Source organism: Trichechus manatus, unplaced genomic scaffold, assembly GCF_000243295.1.
Source record: "Trichechus manatus latirostris isolate Lorelei unplaced genomic scaffold, TriManLat1.0 scaffold00004, whole genome shotgun sequence".
Lineage (NCBI taxonomy): Eukaryota > Metazoa > Chordata > Mammalia > Sirenia > Trichechidae > Trichechus > Trichechus manatus.
In genome coordinates this window covers 11,876,443-11,900,156 of record NW_004443940.1, presented here as the reverse complement: position 1 = coordinate 11,900,156, position 23,714 = coordinate 11,876,443, and the positions used below count along the sequence as shown (strand labels likewise).

General features: G+C 42.4%; 1 protein-coding gene across 1 annotated transcript; it reads right to left on the bottom strand.

Annotated features, from left to right (window-relative positions):
- Positions 1-3,693: 3,693 nt before the first annotated feature.
- On the bottom strand, positions 3,694-16,028 carry CLEC4F (C-type lectin domain family 4 member F). Its single transcript, XM_004369372.1, has 6 exons — positions 15,953-16,028; positions 15,069-15,185; positions 10,777-11,776; positions 9,842-9,960; positions 4,652-4,803; positions 3,694-3,816 (listed from the first exon to the last, which is right to left on the bottom strand). Exons 1-6 carry the CDS (start codon positions 16,026-16,028, stop codon positions 3,694-3,696), a joined length of 1,587 nt encoding a protein of 528 aa, XP_004369429.1.
- Positions 16,029-23,714: the final 7,686 nt, after the last annotated feature.

The window sequence follows — 23,714 nt, the reverse complement described above, 5'->3', positions numbered from 1 at the left end:
TATACTGTAGACTGCCAGAAGAATGAACAAATCTGTCTTGGAAGAAGTACAGCCAAAATGCTCCTTAGAAGTGAGGATGGGGAGGCTTCATCTTATGTGCTTTGGATATGTTATCAAGAGGGACCAATCCTTGGAGAAGAACATCATGTTTGGTAAAGCAGAAGGTCAGCTAAAAAGCGGAAGACCCTCGATGAGAGGGATTAACACAGTGGCTGCAACAATGAGCTGAAACACAGCAACGATAGTGAAGATGGCACAGGACCGGGCAGTGTTTCATTCTGTTGTACATAGGGTCACTATGAGTCAGAACCGACTTGATGGCACCTAACAACAATTGGCAGTAGCTGGCAAGAGAGGCAGTGAATTAACAGCAGGACAATCTATGCTTCAGAAGCCCAGTAAGCTCACAACTCAAAAGTATGTGTTACTTCTAAAGGCAGGGATGCAGGGCAGAAAAGAGGAGAACTGGCTGAAAGTTTTACGAGTACCATTTAGAGCTTACCCATCCCCTCCACTATCTCCTGTAAGCAGGCAACAGCCCCCACGGCACCACAGCAGGAGGGAGGTTTATATCCAGAGAGGTTTGCACAGCCAGACCGAAAGCAAGGAGATCCAGGGGACATCTCTATAATAAACAGTGAGATGCCAGCCTCCTCTCACCACTTGGGCTCTAGAATGCTGACGGCTGAGCTTCTGTTTCCCAGGCATTGAAGACAGCGATTGGAGAATTCCTTTGTGAGGAAACTGGCTTAAGAGAAATGACCTGTAGATGATGAAACCTGGGCATGATCCAATGAAAAATCCAGCTAGCCAACTTATGCCCTTCAGTGAAATTTACCAGTCACCAAGCCCTGTACTACAGGAGGACTTGTCATACTGAATAACAAAACATATAAAGCTACAATAATTAAAACAGTGTGGTTCCAATAAGGGGAAAGAGAGCTCATTGGAACGCAATCAAGAGTCCAGAAAAAGCTCAAAAATTTAATATGTGATAAAGTTGGTTTTTCAAATGAGTGAAAAAGATGAATAGGTTATGATCTAATGATAATCAAGAAAAAATAGATGCCTGCTTCATGTTGTTGGTGTTATTAGTTGCTATTGAGTCAATTCCAACTCATAGCGACCCCATGTGTGCAGAGTAGAACTGCTCCATGTAGTTTTCTAGGCTGGAAGCTTTCAGAAGCAGATCACAAGGCTTGTCTTCCAAGGTACCTCTGGGTGGATTTGAACTGCCAACCTTTCAGCTAGTAGTTGAGCACATAACCATTTGTACAACAGGGACAATTTTACCTCATAATAGTCTCAAAATATGTTAATATTAATCCCAGATAGATTAATCATGTAAATGTAAAGAATAAAACTATAAAAGTACTAGGACTATACCAGTACCAGTTGCCCTCAAGTCAACTCCAACTCATGGTGATCCCATATGTGTTAGAGTAGAACTTGTTTTCAATGGCTGATTTGTTTCAGAAGTAGATCAACAGACCTTTCTTCTGCGGCACTTCTGAGTGAACTCAAACCTCCAACCTTTCGATTAGCAGCTGAGTGTGTTAACCATTTACACCACCCAAGAAGAGTTTCTAATACTGATAAAAATTTTAGAAGCCATAAAGGAAAAGGCTGATAAATATGAACAGGAAAGAGTTAATGTCCTGTTCAGTCAAAGATATCATAAAAGATAGAACAGACTTCCACTTCTAGTCATAATGGAGTAACTGGACCAGGCTTTTGCTGTAAGCAACTAGGAAACTGGACAAAAAAACATGAAACAATTGTTTTCAGACATTGAACAAGAGCAAAACAGTAACTCTTGAGTCCCTGAGACAGGGAAGCAGATGAGGGGAGGCACTATGACCTCTCTGATTTCTTCCTGGAGGCGCCTTCCAGACCACAGGGCAGGGAGCAGGTCCCAAACAGGCCATGACAATCTTGCTGAGCTGAGTGGAGAGAGATGGAAGTTCTGGGAGACAGAGAGTACTAGATTTGGGGACAGAGTATGAAGGAAGGAGCTCTGCAGACATAGAGCTCTAAAAGTCTGCATCACAGTGCAGGGCGCCCTGTGCATGCATAGGATGGGATCCACAAGGTGAGGGCAAGAACTGCTCAAGAAATTCTCATTCTAAGCTCAGTTGGCAGAAAACTGAGTTCCTGGAAGGATAAATGGAGAGTCCAAAGCTAGAGACCTGGCTCTGAGAGCTAACAGTGTGAAGATGTGATGAGGCCAACCCACAGGACAGAAAGTCTCTGGGTGGTGCAAAAGGTTAGCACGCTCAGCTACTTAACAAATGGCTGGAGGTTCAAGTCCACCCAGAGGAGCCTCATAAAAAAGGCCTGGCCAACTACTTCTGGAAAATCAGCAATGAAAAACCCTTTGGAGCACAGTTCTACTCTAACACATATGGGGTTGCCAAGAGTCAGAATCAACTTGAAGGCAACTGATTTACTGATTGGAGTGTGTTAAAGGACTAATAAAATCCAACTCCAGCCCCATCTGCACTCAAAGGAAATCCAGGTAGCAACCACGATGGCTAAGACTTCCTGGGATGTTGTAACCCCTACTACTTGTAGTTCAGCAAATCTCTGCTGTTTTTCAACTAACTAACTAAAAGTTACTGGCTATAAAGCCTTTAAATAAAGGCATGCTCATCTCAGGACAGAAAGGTTACTGAGGGAAAGAGAACCAGTCCAGGCAGAAGAGAGTGGTAATCATCACAGAGACAAACAAGCACAAAGCTTTCGTTAATTCAACAGGTATTTATTGAGGGCCTGCTGTCTGACAGGCCTGTGCTGGTTACCGAGGGTATCAGAAGGGTTTGACACAGCTCTTTTGTGGAGCCCATGACTCCTCTGGGCTACCAGGCAGGAAACACAAAAGACAAGTTGATGGTCCCAGAAAACAAGTTGAGTCCAGGGGCTTCCAAGGCATTATGGAAGAGGAAGACCTCTCACCTCTGCCCTGCCCTCAGCTCACACCCTGGCTGATGGGCTTCTTGCAGACCCAGTGGTAGACGATATCACAGCGTATGTCATTCCACTTCTGCTGAATATGGACACAGTCCTCAGTCTGCCCATTGTGTAGCCAGTTGTCCGGCTGATTTATACCCCAAAACCTGGAAATTGAAGGGCTTTATTTAGCTAGATGAAGGAAGTGGCCCTTCTCCCCGCTGGGGCGTATAGAGCTAAAGTGACATGGGTCTCCAACCCCTTGTGGGCACAAGATGGGGAAAGAGCTAGGACCATGAGTGTCTTGAGGGTGGCTCTGCCGAGGTCACCATCAGCTACTGAGGACTCAGGGTTGGGGAGCAGTGGTGTGGTCTATGAAGCTGCACGTTGGGAAAAGGAGAGGGTGCGGGCCCTCCCGTTTTAACCCCTACCCAGGAGTCACACTCAGATTTCTTCAGACAGGGCCCTTTGCAAACAGGTCTGAGCAGGTAAAAGGATGGGGGGGGGGGAGGAAGACCCACTTACAGGTTTCCTGCCAGACCCAGCCCTAGAACCTATCCCCTCCTGACACTTCTCTGAGAACAGGTCTAGCCAAGGAACACACTAGGCCTGTGTACACCCACACATGCACACACACACACATGCACACATGTATGCATACATGCAAGCGCACACACACTTATTGGGCAGGGATACACACACACGGTAGGGACACACACAAGACAGCACCAGACAGCACTGGACTCACGCTCTGCTCTGGGCAGCATTGAAGGGCGTCCCATCCACCCAGCGCCAGGAGCCCTCCATGCCCCTGTCAGTGAGGCCAATCCAGTGGTAAGAGGTGCTTGTGGTCTTTGTCAGAAAGGCCTGTAGAGAAAAGGCAAGGTTATTGTCTGGTAACAGTGTGTGAGGAGCTGGTACTCCATGTGGTATGGAAGAGGAGTCCATGCCATTCACTCCCTGGTCCCAGGGGCATAAAGCCCTCTTCTCAGTAGCCAGGCCCCTCAGGGGAAATTCAGCTTCCCCCATGTTGACTGTCCCTAGATAATCCCTGCCCTTGATGAGGGGTGTAGTTTTCCTGGGAGGAGACAGATCTGGCCACAGCTTATTAAGATGTGTTTTACAAAGTAGCACACCCTTTGACAGACCTATAACAACAATCTCAGGAGAGCCATAGGCAGTGGGCAGTTTTAGTTGAATTGGTCCTTTTATAACCCCAGCAAGTTCTGATGAGGACCCTTGCCTTTGGTGGTCCTCAAACTCACATGTGTGTGCCTCGCATTCCCAAGAAGCCTGGGTCTCCTGCTCATAGGCTCTCCGTGGCTACTGGATTAACTGACATTAAAATCAAGATTGCTGACTGGAATGGAATCCTGAGGGGAAAATGAGTGGGCAGCGAGGGACACATGCTCCCCAATACTTTAAGCGCAACCACTCAGCTCCACTTCCCTTTGCTCTTCCTCAATGCTGACATCTGTTGCCCTGTCTATCTCCCTCATTCACTGAGGACGTTGGAGTTTGTTGTCCGTGCTTCTACCTCCAGTGCAAGATGCTCATAGGAATTCAAAAATATTTGCTCCCTGACTGACAGAGGAGACATGGAGTTCTCTGCCATGTCTTCTCTGCAAGGGAGGTGTTGAAAGCACCAAAGTCTCATCACACACCAGGTCCATCAGAACCACCCCAAGCCCTCAGCTCTGACCTGCTCTTCCTCAGACGTCACCGATGCTAGGTGGGCTCCCTGGGACACACAGAACTGCTCAGCCTCGTTCCAAGACTTCTTGTCATGAGAAAAGTAATACAAGCTACTTCTGTAGACCACCCAGCCTTGCAGGATCAGCTGGAGAAGTTGATCTGGAACAAAGGTTGGGGAACAGAGGGAATCAGGCTAAAGGTGGATGTCTGAAGCTGCCCTTTCTGACCTCTCCTGGGGCTGACCACTGAGGTTCACAGTCCCATGCAATCCGTGATGCCCAGTTCTCCAGGAGCTAGGCCTGCTGAGGCTGTACCCCCATTCCACTACCCAATACTCCAGGGAGCAGCAGCTTCAAGGCATGGGCTCAGTCACTCCTGGGATACTCAGACAGCTCTGATACTCAGACAACACTCTGTTTTGAGACTCATACTCTCTGGCCATCCCACCCTCTTTACTCATAGCTGTTACCTTACAGTTACCTTACAGTCCTTGCCACTTCAATTCCTGTCATCTTCCTGGGATAATTTACATCCGTCCCATGGCCCCACTCATTTCCTTGACTTCATCTCCATCTTCTTCAGCTGCCCACACCCATGACCATATCTGGGACTTTGTCATCACCTGGTCTGCCTAACCTCACAATTTCCAAACTCTAATAGCTCATTCTGTGAGCACAAGCCCCAACGCTCTCAACTCTTTCATCGCTCCCTGCCACTCTTTAATATCATCTATACCACAGCTGTTTGAAATGAGGCCACAACAGACTCTCTTATTCATTTATTTGTTCTTTGTTCAACACACCTTAACGTCTATGAGCCAGGTACTGTTATACAAAGATCAATAAAACATGAGTCATGCCCTCAAGGAATATACAATCTAGTAAAGGAGATAGATGTCAAAAAGGTGTTGAAGATGCATTAGTTAAAAACCATATGCATGTTAGAGTGGAGGCATGACAGTGAGTATGGCTTAGAAAGGACACTCTAGATGAAATGTCACTTGGGCTGAGTCTTAAAACACTGAGAAAGTTTTCCACGTGGTCGGTGCCAAGAAGAGCGTTCCAGGCAGGGGAAATAGCAGGCACAAAGGCATGAGGACATGAAACAGCATGTCATGGCCTGATCATTTCAAGTACTAGGGTATGGCCAGCTCGTAAGAGATAGGAGATGGACTTGGAGCAGTTTCCCAGCACTGCATCATACATCCCAGTCAACGAGTTTAGAGTTTTCCCTGTGAGCAATAGGAAGCCCTGAAGCGTTTTAAGAAGGATGGTAATATGCTCAGATTTGTACTATAAACCTTTCAACCCCATGGCAGTGCGAATGCTGAACAGGAAGAAGGCAATCCTAATTGGGCCAGAAACACCAATCAAAACACAGTTGCCAATGTCTTGGTAAGAGATGATGAGTGTTCTAACCAGGCGTGCTCCAAGTGTGGTGCTTGAACCAGCAGCATTAGCATCACCTGGCAACTGGGTAGAAATGCAAACGCTCAGGTCCACCGCAGACCTGCTGAATCTGAAATTGTGTTTTAACAAGCCCTCCAGGTGATTCTGATGCTTTTTAAAGTCTGAGAACCAGTAATCTAAACCAGGGGTGGGCAAACTATTTTCCTTGGGCAACCCCTTTTTGTAAATAAAGTTTCATTGTAACATAGCCACGCTCATTCACTTACAGATTGTCTACAGCTGCTTTATCACTACAACCACAGAGATAAGTAGTTGCAATAGAGACTGTATGGCCCAGACACCTAAAACATCTACTGTTTGGCCCTTTAAGAAAAAGGGCCTGTTAGAATCACCTGGGGAGCATTTTTTTAAAATTCCTGAGGCCCATGCTGCATCCCAGACCAAAAATAATCAGATTACTGGAGTTGGGCCCCAAGCGTCAGAATTTTTAAAGTTCCATTGGTGATTTCAGGAGGAGTCCTGGGGGCGCAATGGTTAAGCACTTGGCTGCTAACCAAAAGGTTGACTATTTGAACCCACCAGTGGCTCCGCAAGAGACAAGACCTGGCGATCTGCTCCCGTAAAGTTTATAGCCTAGGAAATCCTATGGAGCAGTTCTACTCTGTCATATATAGGTTCACTATAAGTTGGAATCAACTTGAGGGCACACAGGTGGAGAATCACTGGACATAGCAGCAAGTTAGAAGGGCAACAGGGGGGACTGCAAAAGGTGTTAATAAGGAAAGACTTCCAGGTTTCTGGCCACTGTCGTGGCTAGTGATGAGCAGAACAGGAAGCAGCAGCAGACTGGGTCATTGGTGCTGCCTACTTAGCCCCTCATTTGTTAACCCCGTCTCTTCAGCAACTGTTCCAAACTGTCCCTTCTCTCTATCAGCTCCCTATGTCCACCTTCCTCTCTAACAAGTGACTTCCTACTCTATCCAGAAATGTGGTTGTTGTTAGCTACCATGGAGTTGGTCCCCAACTCACAGAGACCCCACGCACAACAGAACGAAACGTTCGTTGCCTGGTCCTGTGCTATCCCTATAATTGGATAAAGATCAGACCATTGTGATCCATAGGGTTTTCATTGGCTGATTTTTCATAAGTAGACTGCCAGGCCTTTCTTCCTAGTCTGTCTTAGTCTGGAAGCTCCGCTAAAACCTTTTAGCATCATAGCAACATGCAAGCCTCCACTAACAGACAGGTGGTGGCTGCACTGAGGAGAACTGGTCAGGAATCAAACTCGGGTCTTCTGCATAGATGACGAGAATTATACCACTGAACCACCACCATCCCAGAAATAGACGCCATTAAATATCAACTCTCAGTTTTGTCTTCCCACAACTACAAACTTGGGTAAACATCTACTGCCACATCTTGTCCCCTCAAGCCTCAGAAGTTCAAGGATAGTCCCAAACTTATTCAAGTCTAATCACTCAGCTGTGCATTTGATTCTCTTTCCTCTCTCTCCCATATCACCAACCTCCCCCTCTTTGCTGGTTTCTTTCTGTAGGCCTCATATCAAGCCAACCATTCTCTGGAAAATCCTCTCAAGGCAGTTCACCAAAATGTTAACAGTGGATTCATATGGAAAATATAGAAATGTTCATGGAAATGCAGGTGGTTATTTTCTCATCCTTCTATTTTTCAATATTTGCTACATTGTCTATAGTTAATATGTAGGTTTTGTAATGGAAAAATAGATGATTCGTGTTGTTATTTAATCCCTCCCTCAACCATGTTCACCTCCCTCACCTCATCCTCATCTCCCCTTCTTAGGCAGGGTCCCTGAAAGACTCATGTTCCTGATCTTCAATTCAAATGCCTGTGGTCTCACCTCCACGCCACTCTCCATTGAAACTTCATCCTGATGACTTACTAATTGCCCAGTCAGTGGACCCTTTCTTATTTTGCTTGGCCTCTCTTTGGCCTGTTCCAGAACTAACCCCTCCTTTCTTGAAATTCTCTCTTTCCTTGGATTCCCCAACGGCTCATCTCCCAGTGTCCTCCAGCCTCTCTCTAAGAAGTTTCTCCAGTCTCCTTCAAAAACACCTCTTTCCCTTCTGGCCACCAGAACATCCTGATTCCACCCTCAGCCCTCTTCGCAGGGTGCATTTTGTCTCATGCAAACTTCCGCACTCCCAATGGTGCAACCAGAGTGAACATATCCAGGACTCCCAGATCTAAGCCTGCAGTCAGACAGCCTGCCACTTGAATATCTCCAAAGTGCCTCAGACTCAGCATGTCCCAATCTTGTTGCTCCTCTTCCACCTTTATCCTCTGTCTCAGTTGGGGACCCATTCATTCAGCCACCCAAGTCAGAACCTCGAGGTCCTCCTTAAAACCCTTCAGTGGCTCCTCATTTCCTGAAGGATGAAACCCATGATCATCCCATGGCCTCAGAGCCCTTCCATATCTACCCTGTGTCCCTCCAGGCCTGCCTACATTTCTAGCCCTGTGTTTTTCAAATTGTAATTACCAATCCATTAGTGGGTCATAAAATTGTTTTAGTGGGTCATGACAGGCTTTTATTTTTTTAAGAATAGAATATAGAATAGCAGACTGAGTTCATGTGGTAAAAGTTTTGCTTTTAAAAACCTGTGTATCTAGACAGATACATAATTATACTGGGTCACATTGTAAAATGAATTTCATGCTATGGTCACATTCAAAACACTTTGAAGGCCACCACTCTGGCCCCTGCTTGCCTACTGTCCTTTTGGCTTTGTGCCTGATCAAGCTGTTCTGTCACCCACAGTCCAGCCAAAAGGAACTGCCTGAAGTCCCCTGAACCTCTCTGTGTCGTGCCTCCATGCCTGTGAACCTGCTACTGTCTTGCCCTATTTGCTTGGTGAACACCTATTAGACCTTCAGGACTCAGTTTTAAGAGCTATCTTCTCAACAAGACATCTTTTGATCCCTTTCTCCCCTCCTCCTTCTCCCCAGAAAATCCCTTCCCCCCAGAAGATACCTTTCCCCCAGAAGATTTCTTCTCCCCTAGAAGATTTCTTCTTCCCCTTAGAAGATCCCTCCTCCTAGAAGATCCTTTCTCCTCCTTCTTTTTGCTCCTCCCCCACCCTTAGTTCCCAGTACCTGCTTCTAACTTAAAACCTCTTGCACCTCTCTGCATGTCTTTGCTGTCAGGTCTGTCTCCATCCACTAACCAGTAAGCTTCTTAAGAGCAGATATCATGTCTTATTCTTTTTTATACTCCTGCCACAAAGTAGATGCTCCATAACATTTTGTCAGGTGAGTGCATGAATGCTGAACACCATGTTAAATGCTTTACATATATTAACTCACTGTGAGGCAAATATTATTGTCCCCATTTTTCAGATAAGATCAGTGAAGCTCAGAAAATGTGAGCAACTTGCTCAAGATTACATTACTTGTGATAGTGGGAAGTCAGAAACAGGCAGGCTGTCCCCATTTCCTATGTCCCCACTAGTGATGTCAGGCTCCTCTAGTTAACATTGTCCTTAATCCGTGTCTACATCACACAGATTTTGCTTCCCAAACAAAAGAGAGATTTTGTGGGAAGATTATAAACAACTTGAAAGCTCATATCATCTCCACCACTTCCCTGGCACATAGAAGCCTATTTAATTGGATTTTGGGCCACCCATACTCCTTCCTAGAGAGATCGCATGCTGAGATAAGCAAAGAGGCTGAAGGGCCAGGAGAGTCCCCGAGGATGCTACCCTCCTCAATATCCTCCCCAGCTCGGCCCCCTGCCCACGACTTACTTTGGGTCTTTTGCAGCTGCTCCTGCAAAGCAGAGGCTGCATGGAGCATCTGCAGGTGGCTCTTCTCCCCCTGGATTTTGGCAATGAGAGTTTTGGTGTCCTCTAAGTCACGTTTTATCCTCTGGATCTCAGCATTGGCATTCTGCAGGCTGCTTCCTAGTGTCCGGGTCTGGGTATTTAAGGCCACAGTGTACCTCATTTCTCGTTTTAGGGACTGTATATCACTGCTGGCATTTTTCAACTGACCATTTAACACCCGAATCTGGGAATTTAAGGTATTGGTGACTTTCAGCTCTGTTTTTAATACCTGAACCTGAGCATTTGTCTGCTCCAGACTTCTGTTTGTCATTTGGCTCTGTGCAGTGGCCATTTCCAAATCTGTTCTTATCGAGTGAATCTCATCACCAGCCCTTTCCAAATGACCTTTTAGCAACTGGATCTCAGCACTGGTCTTCTCTAAGCCGCCTCTTACAAAGGTCTTGGTCTGGGAATTTGCAGCATTTGCAGTTTGCAGATCTCCCTTAAGCCTCTGGATCTCAGCACTGGCCTTCTGCAGGCTGTTTCCTAGGGTCCAGGTCTGGGCTTTTAAGGCCACAGTGTCATTCATTCCTTGTTTTAGGGTCTGTATCTCACTGCTGGCATTTTTCAAGTGACCATTTAACACTTGGATCTGAGAATTTAAGGCATTTGCGACTTTCAGCTCTACTTTTAATACCTGAACCTGAGCATTTGTCTGCTCCAGACTTCTATTTGCCATTTGGCTCCGGGCGATGGCCATTTCCAGATCTGTTCTTATCGAGTGAATCTCATCACCAGACCTTTCCAAACGACCTTTTAGCAACTGGATCTCAGCACTGGTCTTCTCTAAGCCGCCTCTTACAAAGGTCTCAGTCTGGGAATTTGCAGCATTTGCAGTTTGCAGACCTCCCTTAAGCCTCTGGATCTCAGCACTGGCCTTCTGCAGGCTGTTTCCTAGGGTCCAGTTCTGGGCTTTTAAGGCCACAGTGTCCTTCATTCCTTGTTTTAGGGTCTGTATCTCACTGCTGGCATTTTTCAAGTGACCATTTAACACTTGGATCTGAGAATTTAAGGTATTGGCGACTTTCAGCTCTACTTTTAATACCTGAACCTGAGCATTCGTCTGCCCCAGAGTGTTGTTTATCATTTGGCTCTGGACCGTGGCCTTTTCCAAATCTGTTTTTAATGAATGCATTTCATCACCAGCCCTTTCTAAATGACCTTTTAGCAACTGGATCTCAGCACTGATCTTCTCTAAGCTGCCTCTTATGAAAGTCTCAGTCTGGGAATTTGCAGCACTTGCATTTTGCAGACCTCCCTTAAGCTTCTGGATCTCAGCACTGGCCTCTTCCAAACTACTTCTTAAAGCCTGTGTCTGGGTCCTTAAAATGTTGACACTATTCAGATTGCCTCTCAAAAGGTAGATCTGAGCACTAGCATTCTTTAAACTACTATTTACCAATAGGGCCTGGGCATTTGCCATTTCCAAGCCTGCTTTTAACATCTGAATGTCAGTGCTGGCATTTTCTAAACCTCTGCTTAGCATGTGGAGCTCACTGCTGGTGCTTTCTGAACTACTTTTTAAGAAACTCTGGGTCTGGGAGTTTAGAGCATTTGCCTTTTCCAGATCTCCCTTGAGCCTCTGGATCTCAGAACCAGCTCCCTCTAAGGAACTCTTTAGCATCTGGGTCTGGATAATCAAGGTGTTGGCATCTGTTAGCTCTCCTTTTACCATCTGGATGTCAGCACTGGCATTTTCCAGGTGACCGCTGAGCATCTGAATCTGAGAAATGACGTTGTCCACATGGCACTTCAACATCTGGATTTCCACACTCCAGCTGCTGGAGTTCTCCACATGCCCTTTGAACATCTGGATAGCCTCTTGCACTTCAGCCACCCTGACAAAATGGTAGGAACCTGCAGGGGAGGAAATGGACAAGTCAGCCACAGAGGCCCATTACATAGGGAAGTGTTGCATAGGCCAATCAGAGCATTCTCAAGATTTCCAAGGAAAAATGTCTACTCCACAGCCCTGAGTGCTCCTCCAGTGGCCTGTTGGTCACTGCAGCCTCCCTGACCCTAGGGATGGGCCACTTGAGAATGTGGGCCCAAAAAAATACTTAATTGGCTACCTACATCAACTAAGGAGTCTGAAAGGTTGAAATATTTGCCTGCTGTAAACCAACTAACAGTCAAGAGTCATGCTGGTAAGGCTTGGAGTATTTTGCCATTGTAACTGAACTTGAAAAGTAACTCATTACATAATTTAGAGCTGTTGAAGTTTAATTCCACTGAAATTTCACCATTAAGTGGGTCATTATGAAAAAGAAAATAGATATGGATAAAACCCATGTTTAGGCCTGCACTATATTTGTACGCCAAGCATGGACCCTTTTGGTTCATCATTGTTACTTCCTAAAAACCATGTAGATTTTTTTAAAACACAAATTTTCTGATCACAAATTCCATGGGGAAAAAAAATAGAAATGAAACAAAATGGGTGCCCCTGGCAGAAGCACCCTGTTCAATCCACAGGGCTAGGATAGAAGCCCACCACACCCTCCAGGAGACACTGGACTGCTGAACTTAACAGGCCTTTAAAGGGCTGCCCACTCCCCTCCACATCTTACATAGGGCAAGTGTCCCTACAGAACAGTTTGGGGATATGGGAGCCCTGGGTAAAAGGCCTGGTCATTGAGGTCATTCAAGGTAAAGCCCCTTTCATCTGCAGAGTCTTTCCCACCAACCCCACCTGCAGCTGCCCCTGGTCCTGCTATCACCCTTTGCTCACCTCATGAGGTAGCACTAATCTCAGACATTTGTGGTTGTCTCCTGATTCCAGCCTTCCCTCAGGAATAGAAACAAGAACTCAAGTGGGTAGGGACACTTTCTGGAGGACCTTGTCCTATTCCTTAAGCCTTGGCTAGGTGGATGTGTGACGCCTCATTCACTGTGCTGAGGTCAAGCCAGGCAGGGCCAGGTAGCCTTCAAATGTGTGGAAAGTCCAGTCAAAGATTCTGCCTTGCAAAAACAGACAAGTAGATTGATGGAACAGAACAAAAAATCCAGAAATAGATCTGCACATATACGGACAATTGATTTTCAACAAAGGTGCAAAGACAATTCAATGAGGAAAAGATCATCTTTTCAACAAATAGAATAATTGGATATTCAAATGCAAAAAAAAAATGAATTCAAGACAGACATTGTACCGTTATACAAAAATTAACTCAAAATGAATCATAAACCTAAACATAAAACTAAAAATTATAAAATTTCTAAAAGAAAACACAAGGGAGAGGAACACAAGAGAAAGCCTTTGCTACCTTGGGTTAGGAAAGATTTGTCAGATATAACACCAAAGGTACAATTCATAAAAGCAAAAAGATTGGTAAATTGTACTTTACCAAAATTTAAATCTTGTCAAGAAAATAAAAAGACAAGCCACAGACTGAGAGAAAATATTTGCAAATCACATGACTAACAAAGGACTTGTATCCAGAATATATTAAGAACTTCCAAATTTTAATAATAAAAATTGAATTTTTTTAAAAAAATAATAAAATATGAGCAAAACATTTGAACAGACACTTCACCAAAAAAGATTTACAGATGGCAAATAAGCACATGAAAAAATGTTCAAAATCCTCAGGCAAATGCAAATTAAAATCACAATGAGATACTACTACACACCTATTCGTATGTCTGAAATTTTTTCTTTTAAATGACCAAGTGTTGGCAAAGGTGTGAAGGTACTGGAACTCTTATACACTGCCAGTAAGAGTGTAAATTGTACCACCACTTTAGAATATGACAGTTTCTTAATAAGTTAAACATATGCCTACCATGTGATCTAGCCGTTCTACCCCTAAGTATTTACATCTGAGAAAAGAAAGCTTACGTCCATAAAAGGACTTGCACATGAATGCTCACAAAAGTTTTATCTGAAATAGCCAAAAACTGGAAACAATCAAAATGTTCATCAGCAGGCGAATAGATAAACAAATTGTGATATATCCATACAATAGAATAAAAAACAAACCCAAACTAAACCCGTTGCTGTCAAGCCAATTCAGACTCATAGAGACCCTATAGGACAGAATAGAACTGTCCTCATAAGATTTCCAAATCTTTACAGCAGCAGATTGCCACATCTTTCTCCCATGGAGCAGCTGGTGTGTTTGAACCGCCAACGTTTTGGTTAGCACCCAAGCTCCTAACCACTGCACCACAAGGGCCCTTCATACAATGGAATACTACTCTGCAGTAAAAAGCAATGAACTACTGATACACACAACAACATGGATGAATCTCAGAATAATTTTGCTGAATGAAAGAAGCCAGACAAAAAAGAGTACCTCTGGTGTACATCCTTTTATATAAATCTCTAGAAAGTGCAAACTAATCTATAGTGACAGAAAGTAGATCAGTGGCTGCCAGGGGATGAAGCAGGGAAGGGAGAAGTAGGTATTACAAAGGACCACAGTAAATTTTGTGGAGGGAAGGTTGATGAATGTGTTCGTATCTTGATTGTGGTGATAGTTTCACAGTGCATATATATGTTAAAACTTATCAAATTGTACACTTTAAGTATGGGCATTTTATTATGTGTCAATTATATCTCAATAGAGCTAATTAAAAAAAAAGATTCTGTGAGGAGGGTGGAACCCATTCAGAGGCCTGGAAGGGGTGCGTAGAGGCTTGTCCTGGGCTCTGGGCATCCCAATGCCCTGGCTCCCTCCCAGCCCCCACCCCACCATGGCTACTCACTGTCTGGGTCCACAAGCAGGTGCCCAGTGGTGTTGTGTCCCTTCAGAAACTCTTGGAATGAGGGATCTGCCTCTGGTGCAGGTCTTGGGTGCTGTAAAGCTGAAACACCCCAGTCCTGGTCAGCACAAACCCTCAGTCCTGGGCCTAGGGGAACAAACTGTCCCACCCCCAGTTAGGGTTCCAAAAGGAGGAATTTGGCACCAAGGCCCTGTCAGAGTCTACCCTCATGAGGCCTCAGTTCTGGGGAGGATCCTCCTTGGGTAGTGACTTCTGTTTGGTTGGTCTTTGTTTGGAAAGGTCTGGACTGGGCATGGGGCTGAAGGTAGGGTGATCCTCTGGGAGCAGAGGGCCCCAGAGGGTGTGTGTCTGGTCACTTTGGGACATTTATGCAGAAGGAAAGAGGGAGAGTCAGTGGGGTTTGGGTCACCTAGGAGCTTACCCACAACCAAGACAGCCACAAGGGAGGAGACCATGGTCACAGCCAGAAATGCCAGGGTGGCCTGGGCAAGCCTCCGCACCTTGGGTGCTGCAGGACCCACTGCATCAGAGTCCATGCCTGCAGGGGACGAGAGTGTGCTGCCATGCTTATCATACAGGGTGGTTATGGAAAAGGAAAAGGAGACATCTTGAAACGCTCATGAGAACTAACTGTGGTGTGTTGTAGCCACCCAAAGCCGAGTGGTACAGCCAAGACCACAGCTCTCAGAAAATGGAGGAGGGTGGCACACAGGACACAGAACCTGGCACAGTTTTGTTTCAAGGGAGGGAGAGGGGAGAGGGAAAAAGGGGGGTCAGAAACCCTGACCTTGGAGTCTGGTGCCAGTCTCACTCATGGATCCTGACTAGAACAAGACTCACAGCCTTTTGGGGCTGCTGCTTCACCCACCAACTGACGGGGGATCCCTGGAATGTGAAAAAGTGTTTTTCTCTTAAAGGGTCCTGGGGCTTCCCTCTGTTATAGGTGGCCTTAGAAGGTCTGTGCCTGAGGTGGGGGTGTGTGTACAGGGATATCCCCTCAATGGTGGAGAGATCTCAGCCTGGAGATTTCATGGGCCAACCCAGTGTACAGAGCTGGAATTAAAAGCTGGAATTAAAATTAAAAGTTCATCCCTTTCTCTTGCCAGGTTGCCTTCCCCAGTCTGGGGGATGGAGAGGAGTCCTGGGGGATTTCCTGTGGGGACTGAGGGTCCCCATCCTCAGTCTGACCGACCATTGCCTTTGCCTGTTTGTTCTGGAGGTCAGGAGAGCTATGAACAAAGCTCGGGCCTGCCAGGGAGGGGCTCAGAGAGTATGCACAAGAAATCCAGTCCCCAGTTTTCTCACCTCTGGGATGCAGAGAGACACACTGGTTTTCTGTGCGGAAATAGGCCTTGTCATCATTCACCTCTCCTTCCTTCATCCTTCAGTGCTGCTCCCTGGCCCTTAAAGTGCTGTCCTGTGGGCCAGTAGTAACGGGAGGCAAAGCTGAGATGTTGTAAGACTTATATGCTCCTGATGTAGGTCCTGGCCACTCTGGAAGCTCTGACTTCCTCCCCCTGCTGACTCTTTGGAAATCGATAGCCCCTCCTCTCAGAGGCTCCAAGGCACCTGTCTGCCCAGGGCCCCTATTCTCTTCCTCTTCCCATTAGCACCCACCCCTCCTCCTCCTCTCAGTCTCATCATCCCAATCTCTGCCCATTCAGCATAGCTCCCAAACACCAACATCTGCTCCAGAGCCACAAACCCATCATTTCTCTTCCTTGTGGTCTGGGACCAGCCAGGCATTCCTCCTCAGCTTTGCAGAGAAAACATCCTTGTGACTGTGACTGACCCTTCATCCTAGCCCCGGTACCACCCCTCATAAGTAAAAGGAGGCCAGAGTGAGGGAAGAGTGGCTGGGTCAGTGTAACAGGTGTTTACCAGTCAAAGGCAGGGTTAGGGTGACTCACTGCCCGCTCAGGACTTTACAACTGGCATTACTGGAAAGGCTCAACTTGATCCAATATTTCACCTTTAGCTGACTAGATCCCTGCTTCTCAAGTTGATCAAGTTCTCAGGGACTAACTCAAAAGAAACTTATGACTAAGACAGGGCCAGTTGCTGCTTTTCAATGAGACTCATAACTTCATGGGGTTCCTGTGGTGTGGTGGACCAAGAACTAGAATAGAGGAAAGTGATGCATCCAAGGGACAATGCCAGGAACTATGCCAGCCTGATGCCCCATCCCCACCAGAGGAGTAACCAGCTGCACAGAACAATGCTTCTCCTGTCATAGGAGAAAAGACCCCAGACTCAAATTTAATTAAAAGAGACTTTTATTAAGTCAAGACAAAGACTGTCATTGCAATGAGGAATTCTACCAGTGTGCACCAGGCACAAGAATACACTAACTCACACACAGGGAGTTTCTAATATGCTGTTACAGAAGGAAGTAAAGACACATCATTGTCAAAGGCAGGATAACAAAGTGGGACCTTAATAATGATTGGTTTACAGAGCTTTGTCGACTAGTTACTACGTAGTGACATTACTTTGATTGGTGGCTTACAACTTTTGTTTTAAGACTCCTTGGGAATAAACCATAGAGAAGAGCTGTTTGGGTTAAGGTTCTTTGGGAAACAAGCTAACACATTTATGATTGGTGCGTGGTGAGGTAAGATAGCTTAGTGATATGGGTGTTTTGTTGGTTAGTTGCCATTTAGTTACCATAAAGAGTTCACAGAGTGGTCACAGTTACATAAAAGCTCATTGGCTTTGATGCAAGGAAAAATCACATTCTTTTAGATATCAGATAACAGACAGAACTGCCCTAACCAGTTTAGTTTTCGGGTTCTACAGGTTTCTTACACAGAGTGAATTTCAAGGCTGGACCCCACTTTAGCTTTTCTTTCTCAGATCAGATACCTCAAAATAATTTTTAAGAACTTTATATCATCCTTTTGATCAAGTATTTTGATCAAACATCGTTGGATCACACTTATGGGCATGCTTTCTTCTGCATGGGTTGTTGCTATGCTGCTTCCAGGTGGTGACCTTCATGGTTTATGCTTATTTTATTCCTGGTGCTGAGCATCTTTCTACATAGTTGGGGACCATTGGTTCCTTGGTCGTAGGGCAGCTTGGGGAAACTCACCATGCTATGTCCAAGCAGCCGTCTTCAGTGATCTTATTATGATATGTCCTTAGCATGGTCTTTATATCCTAGATAGTGGCCTGTCCTGCTTCAGGCCTTTAAACTCATGACTTAGTTACTTAGTTGGATACCATCTGGTTCTTTGCCATGCGTCTTGTCTGAGTGTTGTTATCTGGGAGGGTAATAACTCAGAGACCTAGGCCAAATTGGAGGAATATTTGACCTTTTTATTGAAGCTAATATAGGGTGCAGGACTCATCCACCGTGTTACAAAAGTGAGAGGAATTAATGTACACAAGCTTCTTTGGAGGTGTAGAGTTTCCTAAATTAGACACGTATTTCATAATACACTTGATAATTACAATTACAGTTATTATCAGAATAACTATTCCAGTTTTCAATAAAGTTCTCAGCCATGACCCTATTCTTTTTGGTAACTAACTGAATAAACCAGAAAAAGAAGGTACAGCCATAGAAGGAATTGAGTGAAGCAAACCACTTGTTGGTGTACTTTATGAATGTCTTCCTCCATTTCTCCAGTGGTGTTAATAAAAGAGCAACAGGGGGTGTCTGCTATAGATTGAGACAATCTGACAAAAGCATTATCTTTTCAAACCCCAGTGGTTATTATGAAGCATAGCAACAAAGAAATTAAGAAAAGCTTCATAATGGAGGAAAATTGCCCTGAAGAAATAAACAAAAGTAATTAGCATATAAATGACTGAGAAATTAAAATAGGCTCTTTAAAACAAGAGCATATATTAGTAAACAAGAATAGGTGCAGCAAATAACTTAATGATTATTAAAATACTAATAAGAAAAATATAAAGGAAAGTTTTTAGGTTGAAATACACAGAAAGTCTTACCATTACAAATCTGTCTTATCGACTAATAAAACATAATTGACAGGTCAAAGCTACTTTAAAACAATGAGGGTTAGGCACAAAACATCAATTTCAATAACATTCATTCACCAAGGGAACGTTATTAGTCCACAGACCTTAAAGGTATGTAAGACACAAGGATAGCAAATACTAGAGTAAGAAATATGCAAAGTCCAAGAATTGTATTTCTATTTATATGTTCCAGTGCTTGAGAATAAATGGTTTACAAGCCTGATCCTGGATCTTGGGATCAGTTGTACATGATAGATTTTGTCTTGTTTTTATTCTGCCAATTTTTGAATTTTAGTTTGAGTCCTTCAGTTGGTTGAACTGTCCAAGTAGGAGCAGCAGCTTTCTTTAACTGGGAGAAGTGCATCCAGGTCTTAACTCTCCGTAATTTAGTGGCACAAGGACTAGCGAAGAGAACCATATATGATTTTTATAATGGAGCTCCAGGGAATCTTTTAATTGATGTCTTTTCTAATATACATATAAAAGAAAACAAAAACCCTTTGCTGTCGAGTCGATTGTGACTCATAGCAACCCTATAGGACTGCCCCATAGAGTTTCCAAGGAGTGCCTGTTGGATTCAAACTACTGACCTCTTGGTTAGCAGCTGTAGCACTTAACCACTATGCCATCAGGGTTTCCAATATACATATACATAATAAATTCATGAAATAATAAAATTATGACTATATATGTGTGTGTGTGTGTATATTCCTCTGGAACAATACTAAACAGATTTGGGGATTTTGGTTTTTGGTTGTCAAAACTCCTTTTACCTGTGAAAACATTCTTTAGAACTAGCATAGTGTTACTAGTTCTTGAAATAGCTGCTTCTTATATTAAAAGAGGGAAAGGAAAATAAAAATGGTATTCTATATCTAGAAATTAGAACATTGAACATCAGTAATGTTTTCATTAAAATCTTATGATAATTCTTTTAGTTTACTCAGTCCCACATAGCCAATTTTGGTTCCATATTATTCTGGATCAGCAGTAACTTGAAAACTCTGTCAGTTTCTACATAAATTTTTAAACTCTTGATTTAGTCCAATTGCATTTATGTTCAAAATATTATAGTCCTCTTTATGCATCTGATACAGACCATTTTGTTGCATTTTCAGTGAATTTGCAAAGTAAAACTTATCTGTGAATGATAAACTTAAAAATGGCTATGGTTACTTTATAATAATAATTCTTAAAAGTGAAAAGCTTGATTGGCATTAATAACAAAAGTAATATAAAGCAAAATAAAGTTAAATAAAAACTTTAGATAAAAATATCTTTAAACATACTGATCATTCTCATTTCCAAAAAGCTTAAGATATAACACATAATAATTTTGAAACTCATACCGTATAGTTATGATATATTAAGAATATATTAGGCTAAACATGTGAATGGTAATGAAAAACTACAGGTAAACTGTGAATTCTTTAGTTGAAGCAATTGGCTTTAAAGATGCTAGATTTAAAAGGAAACAAAGTTGTGACTAAGTTAGCAACTGAAACAAAATTATAACATAATATCATGTGCTTGTTTTCCAGCTTTAGGTTAATATTATTGACATACAAATTTTTTAATTTAAAGAAAATTTAGTATTTTTCCTGATTTTAACAATATGTTTTATGTAATTTATAAAATATTAAATAAATCCTTTTTTGTATTTTTCTTTTTTACAAAACAGAAACAAATTGTGGCTTTCTATGAAGTTTCAAAGCTGTCAGGAACTTATGAGAAACAATACCTAAGCTATCTAAAACAGATTTTAAAGGTTAAAACCTTAGGGTTTTTTTTTTGTTGTTTGTTTGTTTGTTTTTAGCTATACGGCTTTGTTTTTGATTCAGGAATTAATTTCATTGAACCTTTGTTTTTGAGAAGATTGCACAAAAAAATTAAATTAAACTTTCAACCTAGTACTTAAGGAAAATTGTTATTTTAACCATGAGAAGCCTAATTCTTTGCTTTATATGTTATTTGACATTGCTTTTAAAAATTATTATGAATTAATCCATTAAACTTTTACGTGAAGTAAACCAGAACCTTGATTATAATAAACAAAAATCTTTAATAAATCTTTCAAATTTCTTGTCTTTGTTACATATTTCTTATAGTATTACCCTTTAAGTGACATAAAATGAACGTATTTATAAACAGATCTAAATGTATATATCCTTTTTCTGTGGCATACAAGTAAGTCCATAAACTTTAATTATAATGAATATCTATTAGCTTAATATTAGTAAGTTAATGTAAGTTTACATATAATATATTACTAATATATAATATTAATTTATATATTACAAAATATAATTGCTGTAAGCAATTTAACCTTCTTATTCTGGAATTCATAAAATTTTTCCTTTTCTGTCAGCAAAACATATTGCATATAATACTGTCTTAGGCTAGGTTCTCTGGAGAAGCAAAACCAGTAAAGCGTATAAATATATAGAGAGACAGAGTTATATCAAAGAAATGGCTCACTTGATTGTAGAGGCTGGAACATCTCAAGTCCATGCATTAGGATAGAGGCTTCTCCTGATTCATGTAGTCGAAGCGGCTGGTGAATCCAGGATCGGCAGGTCAGAAAGCAGGGCTTTTGCTCACAGGCTGTGAATATTGACGAATCCCAAGATTGGCAGTCAAGACCTCAAGGCTTCTCCTGATTCACATAGCTGCAGGGGCTGGAAAACCCGAGATTGGCAGGTTGGAGAGCAGAGCTCTGCTCACAGGCTGTGAAGATCGATGAATCCCAAGATCGGCAGATAAGCTGATAGCTCAAGTCCCAAGAACCAGAGGTCAGACAAACAGGAGGCAGCCTGAGGACCCAGAGTAAGCAAAAAGCCAGAACATCTGCTTATATTCAGATGCAGGCCACATCTCCAAGGAAACTCTTTCAACTGATTGACTACTCACAGCAGATCCCACCATGGAAGTGATGACATATAAACACTGAGAATCATGGCCCAGCCAAGTTGACATCACAAATACTTAGCTTAGATTTCTTAGAAAGGTTTTGTTTTTAAGATTGACATAATGCAAAACATAAAAATCTTTATTAGAAAAAATTCATCTTTATTAATTCTTAGAAATATTGGAACTATTAAATGTATACAAATATTTATTATTAAACCAATTAGAGCAAGTTCTTTGAGGACATACCATAATTGAATTTAATAATATCATCTGGAAGCAAGAAATTAGACTGTATTTTCATAATTCTGTGTTTTTTGGATGCTTCATAGGATCCTTTAGAGAAATAAATTAGAATAATTTGTTCTTTTTAAGGCCTTGTTAATATCAATCAAAATAAACAATTTATCTTTTTTAGTGCAACTTTTTTAAAAATAGACTAATTCATATTAAAGTTTTATTGTTTTTATTTTTAGAGTAGCTACTGAAAGCCTAATTCATAAGACAGACACAAGAAGTAGTTTTATTTGGTGCTGGGGCTTGGAGTGACCTCAAGGTGGCTCACAGAATTAAAAAAAAAAAAGGAAACACAGTTTGAATATCTCTCCAGATTAGAAACAAAATCCTCAAGACAGAATCTTATCCACTTTTCAGGGTGATTTACCGCAGATTTTGTTTAAGTAGACACCATCTTGGTGAGAATTACACACTCACTGGTTCTCTGGAGCCAGTTCAAATAACAAGCTTATAAAGTCTCTGCATGTGTTTTTCTTTATGATTTTCCATGTTATGACGATCAAGAAGAGCATGACATTCTTAAAACTGCACAACACAAAACAAGGCAAAACACACATACACACAAGTAAGCTATGCAATTTCAGGCTGGTTCAGTCAGGTCGACCTACCTTAAAATTATCAGAGCTCTCCCTCATATCTAGTCCAAGAACTATTGCCCCAAATTTGGACAAGTAACATTTGCATGTAAAAGGGAGGAAGTATTTTCTGAGGACTCTCTCTGCAAATTGGAAATTTTAAAGCTGGTATCCCAGACCAAAACATCTACAAGACAGCAGACAGAAAAAGAAATTTAAAATGCTTGCTAGAGCAGAAACAGAAAGAAAATCCTCTTTAAGCTTTACTGGCCTTTTGGCAGTCAGAACAATGAGAAATTACACAGTTGGTAGATTCAAAGGATTCTTTACTGGTGTTTCTCTAATAAGAGAATTATTTTATCTCTTCTTAAATGCAAGCATAGATGTAAATTCTGAATTATGGGAAGATGTAAATAATTTGGTAAACAATTTTGCTATTAGATCTTTACTAAACGTTAGTTGTTGGGTGCTGGTAGTATCCAACTTCCTTCTAACTTATCAGTTCTTTAGGGATTGCTTGATGATATTTAAAGGGACCCAGTGTTTAAAGGCTGAATTAGTAATTGTTTCTTAGTCTAGTCTGTAACACTTGGATTGAACTAGAGTGTTCAGAAAACCCTTTGGCTAAATGATAAACAGTTTTCCTTTTTTCTCTTATTTGGATTTTTGAACTCTTGCCCAATTAATTTTTCTTAGAAAAAACCTTAAGGATGACATTTTTAAAACTTAGCTGCTGCTTTGTTTGATCTATTAATTCAGTGCCTGGAGCATTGCGTTTGATCATTAATGACTTTTCAGGATTTTTTCTTTTTTCAATGTGCATCGTCAGCCTATTGTTGGGCTTTTCATTCACCTGCTAACCAGAAGTTTGGCAGTTCAAATCCACCAGCCACTCCTTAGAAACCCTATGCAGCAGTTCTACTCTGTCCTATAGGGTTGCTATGAGTCAGAATCAACTCGACAGCAATGGGTTTTGTTTTCATTTTACTAACATACTAATTAATTAAAACAAATCTTGATAAACTAGGTTTACAAGTTTTTATACAGGTGTCATGTCTCCAGGTCTCATAACTGTGACTATTCCCTCCTATTTATAGTGATCATGAGCGGAATTATGCAGTCATAAATGAGGGTGGCATCGTTAAAGGATGATTGGGGACCTTTCGACAATTTCAGGGGACTTGCTTTGACCAAGGAGTAAAAATAACCATTGGAGGTTTCTTCTTTTTTTCCAAAGTATTTTATTTTGAAAGGCATTTTATAATGAGGTTTTCTCCCTTTCTTAACAAGGCAGTCAC

What these genes read in the sequence shown, in the direction of transcription:
- CLEC4F (XM_004369372.1), bottom strand. Translation starts at nt 16,028, where the DNA reads ATGAAGGAAGGAGAGGTGAATGATGACAAGGCCTATTTCCGCACAGAA. An exon ending in TGTCTCTCTGCATCCCAGAG is followed by an intron (nt 15,186 to 15,952) that starts GTGAGAAAACTG and finishes CGTCCCCTGCAG; the next exon opens with GCATGGACTCTGATGCAGTG. An exon ending in GCCAGTGCTGAGATCCAGAG is followed by an intron (nt 9,961 to 10,776) that starts GCTTAAGGGAGG and finishes TGAGATCCAGAG; the next exon opens with GATAAAACGTGACTTAGAGG.